This window comes from Pangasianodon hypophthalmus, chromosome 1 (assembly GCF_027358585.1).
Source record: "Pangasianodon hypophthalmus isolate fPanHyp1 chromosome 1, fPanHyp1.pri, whole genome shotgun sequence".
Taxonomy (NCBI): domain Eukaryota; kingdom Metazoa; phylum Chordata; class Actinopteri; order Siluriformes; family Pangasiidae; genus Pangasianodon; species Pangasianodon hypophthalmus.
Genome location: NC_069710.1, coordinates 4,105,649 through 4,119,443, shown reverse-complemented (window position 1 = coordinate 4,119,443; position 13,795 = coordinate 4,105,649). Strand labels below are relative to the sequence as shown.

The following is a 13,795-nucleotide window of genomic DNA, read 5'->3' as shown; positions in this document are numbered from 1 at the left end:
TTCTGTTTCTTTGTTTGCTTCACAGAATGCAAGTCATTGGCCGATATTGTGTTTATTGTGGATGTGTCAGACAGAACCACTACTCCAGACTTGGTCCGTGGTTTTCTCTGCCGCATGATTAGTGGCTTGCATATAGAGTCCAACAGTGTGCGTGTGGGAATTGTGTTGTACAGTGAAACACCCACAGCTGAGTTTTACCTAAACACATTTAATAGCAAGTCTGAGATTTTGCAGTACATTAAACGATTGCCATTTGGGGGTGGGGAATCCAAAATTAGCAGGGCTCTGAAGTTTGCAAGAGAGAAGGTGTTTGCCAAAGAGATGGGCAGCCGACGTGCCATAGGGGTGCAGCAGATTGCTGTGGTAATAACAGAGGAGAAGTCCCTGGATAGTGTCACAGCTGCCGAAGCTGCTAAGTTAATACGCTCTGGAGTCCAGGTCTACGCTCTTGGACTCTCGAATGATAACGAGGAACAGCTGAAACAGATTGCATCTTATCCTCCAGCAAAATTTGTGTTCAGTCTCCAGAGCTTTTCTAATCTTGGTAAAGTGGAAAAAATATTGAGGAAAACTGTATGTCACAATGTGGTCCATTCAGCTGTTTTGAAGCCCAGGGAATACGATTTAAAGCAAGGTAGAATATTTCACTGTCACTACTAATATATCAAAATGATTAAGTTTACTATTGATTAAGATTGATTTTTTATTCCACTTATGTCAACCTGATACATCATTTATAATATTAACTTTCAGGATGTGTTCAAACAGAACAAGCAGACATCTATTTCCTTATTGACTCTTCCAGTAGTACCGAAAACAACATTCAGGAGGTAAAGGCGTTCATTCGAGAGTTTCTGTTGATGTTTACTATTGGACCAACACAGGTTCGTGTGGGTGTGGTGAAATTTGCAGAGGAACCCACACTAGAATTTAGCCTGACTACATATAATGACAGGATGTCTCTTGAAAGAGCTGTGAACAACATTAAACATGATGGTGGAGACACATTTATAGGAAAAGCCCTGTCTACCATGACACAATACTTTGAGGAAGCTGAAAAGACACGGGGCACTAAGGTTCGCAATATTCTCATTGTCATAACTGATGGAGAATCTTGGGACATGGTGAGCAAACCAGCAGCACAGTTAAGAGCACAGGGGGTGTCCACCTATGCCATTGGAGTGAAGGATGCAAACAAGACAGAGCTTCTGCTGATAGCAGGTGAACCAGAGAGGATGTTCTTTGTCTCCAATTTTCATGCACTGACACACCTGAAGGATGAAATTGTTACTCATATTTGCTTAGAAGAGGGTAAGTACTTAAAATGTGTTTTCAGTGTTTTTTCCACAAAAATATTAAACAAGGATTATGCTGACCCTCACTTATCTTTCCATTTCCTAGCCTGCAAGAACATGTGGGCAGATGTCATCTTTTTAATTGATGGCTCGGGAAACACTGGCCCTGAGGACTTCTCAAAGATAAAGGAATTCATGAATACTACAGTGTCCAAATTTAAAATTGACAAGAATAGTGTACAGGTTGGAGTTGTGCAGTTCAGCTCATACTCAAATACTGAATTTGCCCTCAACAAGTTTTCTGATAAAAGCCAGATGCAGCAGGCCATTAATGAAATGCAGCAGCAGGAGCAGCCCATTAAGAATATGAAGCAACTGGGAGAAGGCACTAAGACTGGGGCTGCACTCAATTTCGTGTCAGAGTACTTTGATCCACCAGAAGGGGGTCGTTCCAATGCCCCACAGTTCCTCATCATGATCACGAATGGCAGGTCGATGGATGACGTTGCTCAGCCTGCACAAGCCCTCAGAAACAAGAGCATTACAATATACTCCATAGGCCTGAGTGACTCTAATAGCACACAACTGAGAGAGATCAGTGGGACTCAGGACATTGTTTTTCTTGACAGAGATGATGATATATTGAATTTCTTAGATAAAGTCCTCTTGCTCAAGATCTGCAAATCTGCTGACAGTAAGCCATACTTATATCATTTTATGTACACAAAATTATAGTAAAATGATAGTTCTATGTGTGAGCACCATTTTAATATAAACCCATGAGCCAAAACAGTATGACCACTCACAGATGAATTGAATAACATTGATTATCTTGTAACAGTGTTGCATGTCAAAGTGTGGGATATATTAGATGGTAAGCAAACAGTCGATGTCTGTATTTGACGTGCAGAATGCAGGATAAATGGGCAGGCTTGAAGACCTGAGTGACTTTGACAAGGGCCAAATCATAATGGCCAGATGACTGGGTTCGAGCTTCTCTGAAAGGGCAAGATTGTGGTCCTGGTCACCAGTGGGGAGTACCTACTGACAGAGGTCTGAGGATAGACAAACCATGGCGACAGGGTGTTGGGTGCTTAAGGCTCCTCGATTTGTGAGGCAATGAAGGATATCCCATCTAGTCCAAACTGAAGGTCTACTGTGGAACAAGTCACAGAAATTTTTAATGATGGTTATGGGAGGAATGTGTCACAACACACAGTGCAGCAGAGTGTGATGCACTGTGTGTTGTGACACACAGTGCATACACAGCAGGGTGTGATGCAGCAGGGTGTGTCACAACACACAGTGTATCACACCCTGCTGCATATGGAGCTGCGGACCCGCAGACCAGTCAGAGTGTCCATGCTAAACAGTTTCCATCATCGAAACTGAACCTCTGAGAACTGGAAGAAGGTTGCCTGGTCCGATGAGTCACATGGATGGTCGGGTACTTGTGAGCCGCTTACCTGCGGAAGTGATGGCGCGAGGAAGTGATGCACTGTGGGGAAAAAGACAAGCTGATGGTGGGAGTTTAATGCTCTTGGCAATGTTCTGCTGGGAAACCTTGGGTCTGTCCATTCATGTGGATGCCCATGTGTTTCGCTGCACACATTGGGCCTCATTTATCAAGCTGGATAATGCAAGGTTTATGCTGGGTTTATGCATAAATTGTCTATATGAGCATTTACAAAAGAAATCAGGCATTATTGAAAATCTTCTAAATTCAGAAAAACATTTGTTTTCTACTCCTGCTCCTAAGTGTGTATGAATTTAAACATAAGAAGACTAACTAATGTAAACCTCAGGTTGGATGAACTTCAGATCATATAATTTGCACAGATTAATGCTCTTTAATATATGTATTATATATTATATTATATTATATTTCATATAAAGAAGATAGCTGTCATCTTTCGAGGTAATAAATATGAAATTTGAGCGTTCTTTGTCTCTGTTGTGCAGCACTCAATTACTGAACAGCTGTGTCGCCTCAGGACTTGTTTACAGCCTGCCAGAACTGGCCAGGGCTGTGGTGATTTCATTAGGCTACTGGTATACTAGAAATAGAACCAACTAAATTTGACAGAAAATATTATATGCAGGTACAATAATAAGTGCACACATCTTTAGTTAAGACAAGTTAAGAACTTATGATGTAGCTAAGATGAGGAACTGTCAGAGCCAGAATTCAGACACAGATAGCGTCATACCTGTTAAACTGGAAATTTATCATTTCCATTTTACACGGTAAAATATTTTATATGTTCTACTTATAAATTGTCCTAATTTTTCATGATTCTTTCCTTCTTTAGAATGCCAGAAGTCACAGGTGGCAGATGTTGTCTTCTTAGTGGATGGTTCCACCAGCATTGAATCTAATAACTTTGAGCGTATGAAGTTCTTCATGAACTCAGTAGTGAACAAAACACAGGTTGGACAACACAATGTCCGTATTTGTACCATTGTCTATTCTAATACAGCTAAGGTCCATTTCCGCCTTAACCAACACTACAGCAAAGAAGAGGTGCATAAAGCAATCAGTGATCTGGAATATCCCACTGGAGATACCTACACAGCCCAGGCACTACGATACTCACTGGACTACTTTGATGAAGCCAAAGGTGGGAGAGGTGCAAATGGTGTCCCACAGATGCTGTTTGTCATTACAGATGGTGAGGCTACAGACCAATATTATTTAAAGGAAGCTGCAGATAAGCTGCACAAATATGGAATTAGTATTTATGGCATTGGAGTCGCAAATGCAAGTAAAGATGAGCTAGAGACGATCACCAAAGACGAGAACAAGGTTTTCCATGTTAACAACTTCCAAGCTTTGATAGACCTGTGGCCAGACATTTCTAATGAGATCTGCAAGAAAACAAAACCAGGTAAATATATAACATCTACATATCAGCAATAAAATCAGTAGTCCAAAATTCAGTTTTCCACATTCATTTTCAGCTTGTAAGGTCAAATAAAACAGGAAATGCACAATTTTGAAATTATTCATTTCTTGTGTTCCTCAAAGGGTAAAGTTTGTCCTAGTTTTCTGTGATACAGTGCCACAACATAGTATTTTCCCCATCCTGATTTCTTTTCTTTTTGCACATTTGTCAACTAAATGGTTTCAGATCCTGATACAAAATATAACATAAGATAAGGAAAAGATGAGGAAAAACAAAACAGTTTTTAAACGATCATTTTTTTTTTTTTTTTTTGTGAAGAGAAATGGTTACAACATTTATATCACCCGTGTGAAAAAGTACTTGCCCCCCCAAACTTAATAATGTTCACCTTGTGCCACCTTTAGCAGCCAAATGCTTCCAGTAACTGGAGATCAGTCTTTAAAATTACTGTGGAGGAATTTGGCCCACTCTTCTTTGCAGAATTCTTTTACTTCAGGCACACTAGAGAGCTTTTGAGCATGAACTACTTATTTATGGTCCTGCCTCAAATCAAAACAGGATGTCAAAATGCCACTCCAAAATTCTACTTTTGTTTCTTTTGAGTCATTCAGAGTTCGACTTGTGCTTGTGCTTTGGATCATTTTCTTGCTGTAAAACCCAATTGCACTTGAGCTTCAGATTATGGACTGATGCCTGGACATTGTTCTTCAGGATTTTCTGGCAGAGAGCAGAATTCATGGTTCCATTAATTATAGCAAGATGCCCAGGCTCTGAAGAAGCAAAGCATCCCAACTCCATCACACTACCATCATCATGTTTTACTGCTGGTATGATGTTCTTATTGTTGAATGTTATTTTAGCTTTACACCAGATTTAATGGGACACGTCTTCCAAAAGGTTCAACTTTGAACTCATCAGTCCATTGCATATTATCCAAAAAAAGCTTGGGGTTATCAAGATATTTTTGGCAAATGTGAGACACCTCTTTGGCTCCTCTTGGTTAACAGCGGTTTTTACCCTGCAACTCTACTATGGATACCATTTTTGCCCACTATCTTTTTTAAATAAGGGGGCAATTACATCTTCAAACAGGACCAGTTGGAGTATCTTTTTTTCCTTCTGTAAAAGAAATGACCATTTAAAAACATAGTTTGAAGATCTGAAACAATTAAGAATGACAAATATGCAAAAAATATAAGAATTGCCCAGGGGCAAATCATTTTTTCATGGCACTATATGGACTTTTGATCTTAGTCTGACCTGACTATTTTTCAGAGTGCCAGAAAGAGGCAGCTGATTTGGTCATTTTGATTGATGGTTCTGAAAAAACCCAAGGAGCTCTATGGAGCAACATGCAAAATATTACACTGGGCCTTGTAGACAATCTTCGTATAAAACAAGACCTCTTTAGAGTTGGTGTAGCCCAGTTTAGTTCAACATACAGAAAGGAATTTTACTTGAATGAATATTACGATGAAGAGGATGTGAAAACGGCCATAAAGAAAATGACCCCAATGAAATCTAAGAGAAACATTGGAGCTGCACTGAATGAAGTACAAGAGTTCTTTAAAACTGATAAAGGGAGCCGCATTGAAGAAAGAATTTCACAAAACCTGCTTCTGATCACTGTCGGGACATCGTCTGACAATTTCACTGACGCAGCAGACGGGTTAAGAGCCATGGGCATTCAGATGTTTGCAATCGGAACAACTCCAAAAATTGAAACTGAGCTCACTAGTATTACTGGTTTACGGAGCAGCGTTTTTATACTGGACAGCTTTGACCACCGCATTCTGAATCATACAACACAAATGTTGATAAATTCCATTTGCACTTCTCCCTCAAGTGATATAATAGCAGGTGAGTACACAGAACACAGAATTTCAGAATATAAAATTAATATCCAAGATGCAGGTCTTTTGAACAGCATTAACATAACATGTATTAAGTAAAGCTTTGCTGTGATAATGTGGTTAAAATATTAAAAGCACGTACAAACTCCAATTAATAGTTTCCATTAATTAACACAGTATTTGCTTCTTCTTACAGGTTGCACTGTAGATATTGGTATTGGATTTGATATCTCCCATAGTAGTTCAAGCTCACAGTCACTCTTTAGTAGCCAATATAAGCTGCAAGCTGACCTGCCTGAGATTGTCAGATACATCTCCACTCTACACAACTTGTGCTGTGTGCCCCAGCAGCCTGTTCTGCAAACTAACATTGCTTTCCGTTTGGTTGCTAGTGATGGCACGATACTGTATGACACTAGTTTTGAGCATTACAATGAACACATAATGAAGAAGGTGATGGCATTGCAGATGACCCAGGGTGTGGCCTTCAATACCCAGCTCCTGCGCTCTTTTCAGGATAAGTTTGAAGGCTACAGATCTGGTGTGAGGGTAAGCAATTTATCATCATTGCAGAGGAGTGGTTTCATATGCATTAATAGACTTTCACAGTTTCTTTCAAACTGTGAAAATAGTAGCATTAGAGCTCATTTCATTTTGACTTACACTTTAAACCTGACTAATGACCAATTTTTTAAACTGCACTGGCTGACACGCTCAGGTAGTGATCATTTTCACCGATGGCTTGGATGCATCTGTTGATGACCTCATGGTTGCCTCAAACAATCTAAGAAGAAGTGGTAGGGGGGCTATATCATTACACATATTGTTTAATTATTTTTTATTATATATGAGTTGTTTAACAGTGCATCTCTGCTAAGCCTTTAAAGAAGATGCAGTTTAAACTCTATTTTTTTTTTAATCAGTAACATTAATTGCACCTTTGTGTGCATGTGAGTCAGTGGGTCCATAGTGTGTTTTTACTTATAATATTTGTATGACAGGAGTCCATGCGCTGATTCCAGTAGCTCTGGAAGGAGTCAGAAGCACCACAGACCTACAGAAGCTGCAGTTTGGACGAGGATTTGACTACAAGGAGACTCTCATGATTGGCATGCAAAATATAGCCACTGCCCTGCAGAAGCAGATTGTGAGTCAAATCTATCCAATGATAAATGCTGAAGGAATTCACAAGTATGCTGAATGCTACAAATTTACAATTATAGAATCAAATTAGGTTACGATTAGGCTGCTGAGTGACAATATCAACTGGAAAACAAAGCCAGACCCATAGAATCAATTTGGTGTAAATATATTCTTAACATTCTTGCCACTAAAGCATAAAAATGAATAGAGGAGTTTTTATAATTTTATCAGTCATGGCCTAATGGATAGAGAGTCGGACTTGCAACCCAAAGGTGAACCTGAAGGTTGTGGGTTCAAGTCTCAGGTCCGGCAGGGATTGTAGGTGGGGGGAGTGAATGATCAGCGCTCTCTCCCACCCTCAATACCACAACTGAGGTGAGACCCTTGAGCAAGGCACCGGACCCCGAACTGCTCCCCGGGCGCCGCAGCAAAAAAGGCTGCCCACTGCTCCGGGTGTGTGTTCACGGTGTGTGTGTGCGTTCACTACTGTGTGTGTGCACTTGGATGGGTTAAATGCAGAGCACAAATTCCGAGTATGGGTCACCATACTTGGCCACAAGTCACTTCAGTTCACTTCATAATACATGGTAAGGAATATCTCTGTCTTATTATAACAATTATACTACAAAGTAGCTCGATTCAAATCTGAGGTAACTCAATCATATTATGAAACTTGTGTGCATAAATGGACGGCTTCTTTGAGTGTACAGTCCTGTGCTTTGCTGGAAGAACAGAATCAGTGTACATAATGTTCTGATTTCAGCAGAAGTACACTGCGAGAGCATTAATTTATCCACAGGTCTTTTCCTTTCTAACTCTTTCTAGGATGCTGTGGCCTCAAGAGAGTGCTGTAACGTGATTTGTAAATGCACTGGTCATGCTGGGTTGCGGGGACCTCAAGGAACTCCAGGGACAAAGGTATCATATCATGTCATATATAGCCATATACTTTTTTAACTTGTTTTAATATTAGATTATTTATAAACACATAAAGGTACATAGAACAAAGTTATACAGTATGTAACACAGACCATAGTGTCTTATAGGCTTATAGGAGCATGTTATAGAATTATTTCTGGGGCGATTGTTAGGAGGAAACATCTCTCAAGTATATCAGGAAGGGGGACAGGTACCTAGAAATGTAAGTTAAAAGATTAAGCCAGCACAGAGGATATTTTAGTTCTATCTTCCCAGTTTATTAATATAATCATTTTTGGCCATAGTTCATGGTGTTAGTACAAATGGTTGGAGCTTTGGGAGTATCTGAAGTGATGATAAATACAATTTACATTGATACAATGCAAAATGCACACTGCGTAAAAACACTGGAACCTTTCATTAAATTGGATGTCTTTTATTACGTAACAGGGCTCTCCTGGACAGGAAGGACATCCTGGATTTCCTGGAGAAGAAGGAGGACCTGTAAGGCTATAATCAATATATCTTACATGTATCTCGTTTTTCAGTTTCAAAAGCCCAGCACACACCCAGAGCCCTTTAGCACTGTGTATTCGTGTAACTAAATAAATCTGAAAGCATCTGTTCCACTTCTTTCTATTTACAAACTACAAAATGTCAGATGTAAAAACAACACCATTAAAATCTTCCTTAAAAATCTTCCTTTACTCTGTCAATTCACTGTGACATTGCAGGGAGAGAGAGGGCTACCGGGTCTAAATGGAACCCAGGGACATAGAGGCTGCCCTGGGAAAAGAGGCGGAAAGGTAGCAGTAGTTCTCATCAGTGCCTGCTACTTATTCAACTCAGAAATGTTTGATATTTACCTAATAAACATTTGTTTAATAATGTTTCACAGGGTAACAGAGGCTACAATGGTGATATAGTAAGTACTGAAATATTTCACGTATGACTATGGTTTAATGTTATTACCAACTTGTGGACAATAATAGATTTGTCAACCAAAAACTGCTGCTGAAAACATCAACTACAACAATTAATATTTATGTTTACACAACAATCCATTAAAATCAGTCCAAAACTGATGGTAGCAGTGTTTCTGTCAAACTTAAATCATTTTGACTGGGTAAAAGAGGGTAAAGATCCAAAGCAACTGTAAAGAAAATTACTGTATAAAATCAGTAAACTGGTGTTTTCTGTTAATGGGCAGTATTCGGTCAGTGGCTAGAGCTCTGGAATACTGTTCAGAAGGTTGTGAGTTCAAATCTCAGCACCTTCAAGTTGGGACTGTTGGGTCTTCAAGCAAGACCAACTGCTCTAGCTCACTTTGGTTAAGAGCATCTATGAAATAAGTAAATGTTTATGTTCTGCAATAGAAAGCTCTTATTTAATGTATGTATCTATATTACATCTATATAAACTATATGGCCAAAGGTCTGTGGACACCTGACCATCACACCCATATTCAAAGATTCAAGATTCATAGAACTTTATTAATCCCAGGGAGATTGCTTATTTTGCTTATGTGGGCTTTCTCCAAACTGTTACAACAAATATGGAAAGCAAACAATTATATAGGATGACGTTACAGTTTTCCTTCACTAGAACTAATGGGCCCAAACATTTCCAGCATGACAATGCCCATGCACAAAGGAAGTTCCATAAAGACATGGTGTGCCAAGGTTGGTATAGAAGAACTCAAGTGTCCTGCACAGAGCCCTGATCTCAACCCCACTGAAAACCTTTGGGATGAACTGGAATGCTGACTACAGCCCAGGCCTCCTCGCCCGACATCAGTTCCTGACCTCACTAATGCTCTTGTGGCTGAATGGGCAAATCCCCACAGCCATACTCCAAATTCTAGAGGAAAGCCTTCCCAGAAGAGTGGAGGTTATTGTAACAGCAAAAAGGGAACTATATCTGGAATGGGATGTTCAAAATGTTCATATGGGTGTGATGGTCAGGTGTCCACAACTTTTGGCCATTTAGTGTATCTATATATAGTTTGTGCTGAACAAGGAATAGTGAAAATTACCAAATAGTTTATGATGTATCTGTGTCTGATAGGGAGAACATGGAGACTGTGGTTTGGAAGGACTAAATGGAGAGCAGGTAATATTTTTCTGTGTACTCTCAAGCTCTCAACCAAAATGACTATACTCAATCTATTAATCATTAAATATGACAAGCCATTAGATATATTTTGTAAATATCTACATGTTTTTGTCAGGTTCTTTTGAGAGTGGGCTAATTGGACATTTCCATTTTCTTTAGGGAGTAGTTGGATTAGCTGGAGCCCCAGGACAGCGAGGGAGTCCAGGCAGCACAGTAATGGCCATTCTATATTTCATTCTAATTCATAATTCATTTTATATATATATATATATATATATATATATATATATATATATATATATATATATATATATATATATATATATATATATATATATCTCACCATCACCATCATCCAGTTTTTTCATGTTTTAATATATTAATGTATTATTGTTTTTATTAAACATAAACATTACAGGGCAAGAAGGGTGTTAGAGGAATACCAGGAGTCCCAGGACAAAAAGGACTGAGAGGAGATCCGGTAAGCGTTCTCTTTTGGTTGTTTGTTTTGTTGCTATTGTTTTACAGCACCACAATATTTTATGTTTGATGTGGGTGTTTAAATCAGTAAGTTAGTTACCTGCACATTTGACACAACTTTAAAGTCCAATTATACGTTTAATTATAACACCTGCTTCTTTGAACACTACTACTCAGTCTTGGCTGTACCATGTTATTCATACTGAATCCCTGTGTCATTAATCATTACACAGAATATACTGAATACTTAGTTATGGCACAAGAGGTCTAATATTGTCTTCTGTTCTTCTAACAAGGGTGAGACAGGAACTGATAACAACTTCCGTGGTCCTAAGGGTGAACCTGGGTACTCTGGCCTACAGGTATGTCTATTGTTCAGGTCAGGTCAGTGCTGCAGTTGATCCGGAGCCTTTTTCAGGAACACAGGGAATACACCCTAGATGCCTGCAGGGTTTAACACACACATTTGCACACTTCAATTCACACCTAGAAAAAGACTAGGTCATTTTTTTTTCATTCTTGAATTGTGCAGTTTGGTGAGCCTGTGCCCACTGAAGCCTTCCTGATGATTCCTGTTCTTGGCTGAGTGCAACCAGATGTAGTCTTCTGCTCTTGTAGCCCATTTGCCTCAAGTTTCAGTGTGCTGATCATGGTTGTAAAGAGTGTTACTTGAGTTACCAGAGCCTTTCTTTCAGCTTGAACCAGTTTGGTCATCATACTCTAACTTCACTCATCAACAAGGCATTTTCGCCCACAGAATTTCCACTTACTGGATGATTGTTGTTTCTGTTGTTTGTGTCAGCATTCTGTGTAAACTCTAGAGATTGTTGTGAATGAAAATCCCAGGATATCAGATTTTGAAATACTCCAACCAACGTGGCTGGCTCTAACAACCATGCAATGATCAAAGTCATTAAGATCTTTTTCCCCCCATTCTGATGTTTAAGAGTTTTGACCTGTATCTGCATGATTTTATGCATTATAGTTTATAACAGCGGGTGCATTTCGATCCGCTCAGTGGAAATGCAGAAGCCATCATGATGATCTGTCATAGCACAATAACTCTCTCTGCTTAAATCACAGGGTGACACAGGTCCAGATGGCAAGCCAGGCAGGCCTGGAGATACTGGCAAGCCTGTAGGTTCTCTCAATTTTTAATAAAAATACTTACAAAAAAGCTAACAAACTGAGGTTTTTCTAATGATTAAGCATTTTTATTTTATTTTACCCTTTTACAGGGTCAAAAAGGAAGAAGAGGCAATGCCGGTCTACCAGTATGTCTCACATTTGGAAATGCTTTTTAAATGACACCTTCTCTTTGCACCAAAATATTTTCTTTTATCATTGGTAGTCCACTGTACCATTTTCCTTTTTCAGTGAGCATGAATTTTCACCAGATTGTTTAAGGAAAAATGCAGAACAGTATAAATTAGGAGCAAACAGTTGAGGATGACTTATTTATTAAATATAACAACAATGAAACAGGATGCAGTATGGCAATGACACCAGACAAGCTGCTTTTGTTTTACTTTCAGGGTGCCAATGGACCTCCAGGACAACCAGGACTACGAGGAACCTCTGGAGTTTCAGGGCCACTGGTACCTTATTTAACTCTCTTTTGGTTGCTGTCAAAATTGTAGTGGGGTGAAGGTTTATAAGATCAGTAGCCCTCATAAACACACTTGCATTTAAATCCAAAAGCTGTGGTTTTATTGAGCAGTTTACATCTTTTTTTTTTTTTTTGAGGTTAAACCTTTTTGACCTCAAAGTCAGTTTAGGTTCTGTGACTGATTAAAGGAATTATCTTTCTTTTCCTGTCCAGGGATCAGTGGGTCCTTCTGGTGCTCCCGGACAGAAAGGGATACCTGGTTTTCCAGGACCTCAAGTATGTTTCAAAATTCAGCCCACTATAAGAAACACTTTTTTTTCACAAGGCTATTTGCTCTTAATAATGCTAATGACTTTCTACCAGGGACCACCTGGCACACAAGGAAACGCTGGATCTAAAGGAAGTGTAGGACCCAGGGGAAAAAAGGTATTTTTTACATGACTTTACATATTTAATTCAATATCCCAGGGATACTCATGTATAGCTTATATATAGTGTTTGCCCAATCCATGTACAAGTCCATGTTCTTGTGCAGGGTCAGCCAGGAGAACCTGGAAATAAAGGAGCAGCTGGGCCACGGGGCCCCAGAGGCCTTCCGGTATGGAACTTATGTGATAATTTGGCAAATACTAGTAGGTTGGTGAAAAAAACCCTCCTGATTTCATCATCTGAATTTTTTGAAGTTTTATTTATTAAGACAGCTTAAGCATTTTTATTTAATTGTAGTATTATATCCAGATTTCTTGCAGCATCTCACAGAAAGACTTATGACTTATTTTTATCAATTCTCTCTGATGGCTCTCTACAACAGGGAAATGATGGTCCAGATGTATTTGGGGTACCAGGACCTAAAGGACCGAAGGTTACTCAATGCTGTTTTTTCTTGTTGCTAGAACAGTTTTAAAATTTTGCCTGGTACAAATTGAATTTCAAACAAAACACTAAACTCATTCTGTCTACTCCAAGGGAGATCCTGGTTTTCCAGGACATCCTGGATTTCAGGTGCGCTTTCTTTGCAGATTTACTTTTTGTAAAGCTGAGTTTGCTTGGATTGCTGACTTTACTTAGCGTTACTGAAATTACATTGATCACTCCAGTACCAATTCTGAGACATCTAATACATTATGGTAATTACAGGTACTGTACATTTTAGTGTAAGCCATTCTAAGTATCTATGTGAGTTTGACAAGATCGATCTTTTTTTTATGCTCAGGGTGAACCTGGAGACCCTGGGCAAAATGGTGCTAATGGCCCTAAGGGTATAAGAGGAAGAGGGGTACGAATGTTTGTCATTAATGATCCATAACTCATTATAGTTTTATATATACTATACATAATAGTTCCTTTCTCTGACTGGTTATTTTGTTCAATGTTGGCCTAATGTATTACAGGGAAATACAGGCAGGCCAGGCGCACGGGGTAATCCTGGTGATGACGGACTACCTGGACACAGGGTTTGCAAGCTTTAGTAGTATT

General features: G+C 39.2%; 1 protein-coding gene across 1 annotated transcript in view; it reads left to right on the top strand.

Moving 5' to 3' along the window:
- Positions 1-13,795, top strand: part of LOC113526514 (collagen alpha-6(VI) chain-like) — a 37,527-nt gene that overhangs the window by 13,428 nt on the left and 10,304 nt on the right. The window contains exons 6-31 of the mRNA XM_026913613.3: positions 26-634; positions 754-1,311; positions 1,402-1,989; positions 3,608-4,183; positions 5,477-6,061; positions 6,251-6,603; positions 6,773-6,851; positions 7,056-7,201; positions 8,023-8,115; positions 8,566-8,619; positions 8,850-8,921; positions 9,014-9,040; positions 10,183-10,227; positions 10,390-10,443; positions 10,649-10,711; positions 11,007-11,072; positions 11,794-11,847; positions 11,949-11,984; positions 12,246-12,308; positions 12,533-12,595; positions 12,683-12,745; positions 12,855-12,917; positions 13,131-13,181; positions 13,286-13,321; positions 13,533-13,595; positions 13,711-13,773. Coding sequence (XP_026769414.3) covers positions 26-634; positions 754-1,311; positions 1,402-1,989; positions 3,608-4,183; positions 5,477-6,061; positions 6,251-6,603; positions 6,773-6,851; positions 7,056-7,201; positions 8,023-8,115; positions 8,566-8,619; positions 8,850-8,921; positions 9,014-9,040; positions 10,183-10,227; positions 10,390-10,443; positions 10,649-10,711; positions 11,007-11,072; positions 11,794-11,847; positions 11,949-11,984; positions 12,246-12,308; positions 12,533-12,595; positions 12,683-12,745; positions 12,855-12,917; positions 13,131-13,181; positions 13,286-13,321; positions 13,533-13,595; positions 13,711-13,773 — 4,523 coding nt within the window. The remainder of the gene's footprint in view (positions 1-25; positions 635-753; positions 1,312-1,401; positions 1,990-3,607; positions 4,184-5,476; positions 6,062-6,250; positions 6,604-6,772; positions 6,852-7,055; positions 7,202-8,022; positions 8,116-8,565; positions 8,620-8,849; positions 8,922-9,013; positions 9,041-10,182; positions 10,228-10,389; positions 10,444-10,648; positions 10,712-11,006; positions 11,073-11,793; positions 11,848-11,948; positions 11,985-12,245; positions 12,309-12,532; positions 12,596-12,682; positions 12,746-12,854; positions 12,918-13,130; positions 13,182-13,285; positions 13,322-13,532; positions 13,596-13,710; positions 13,774-13,795) is intronic.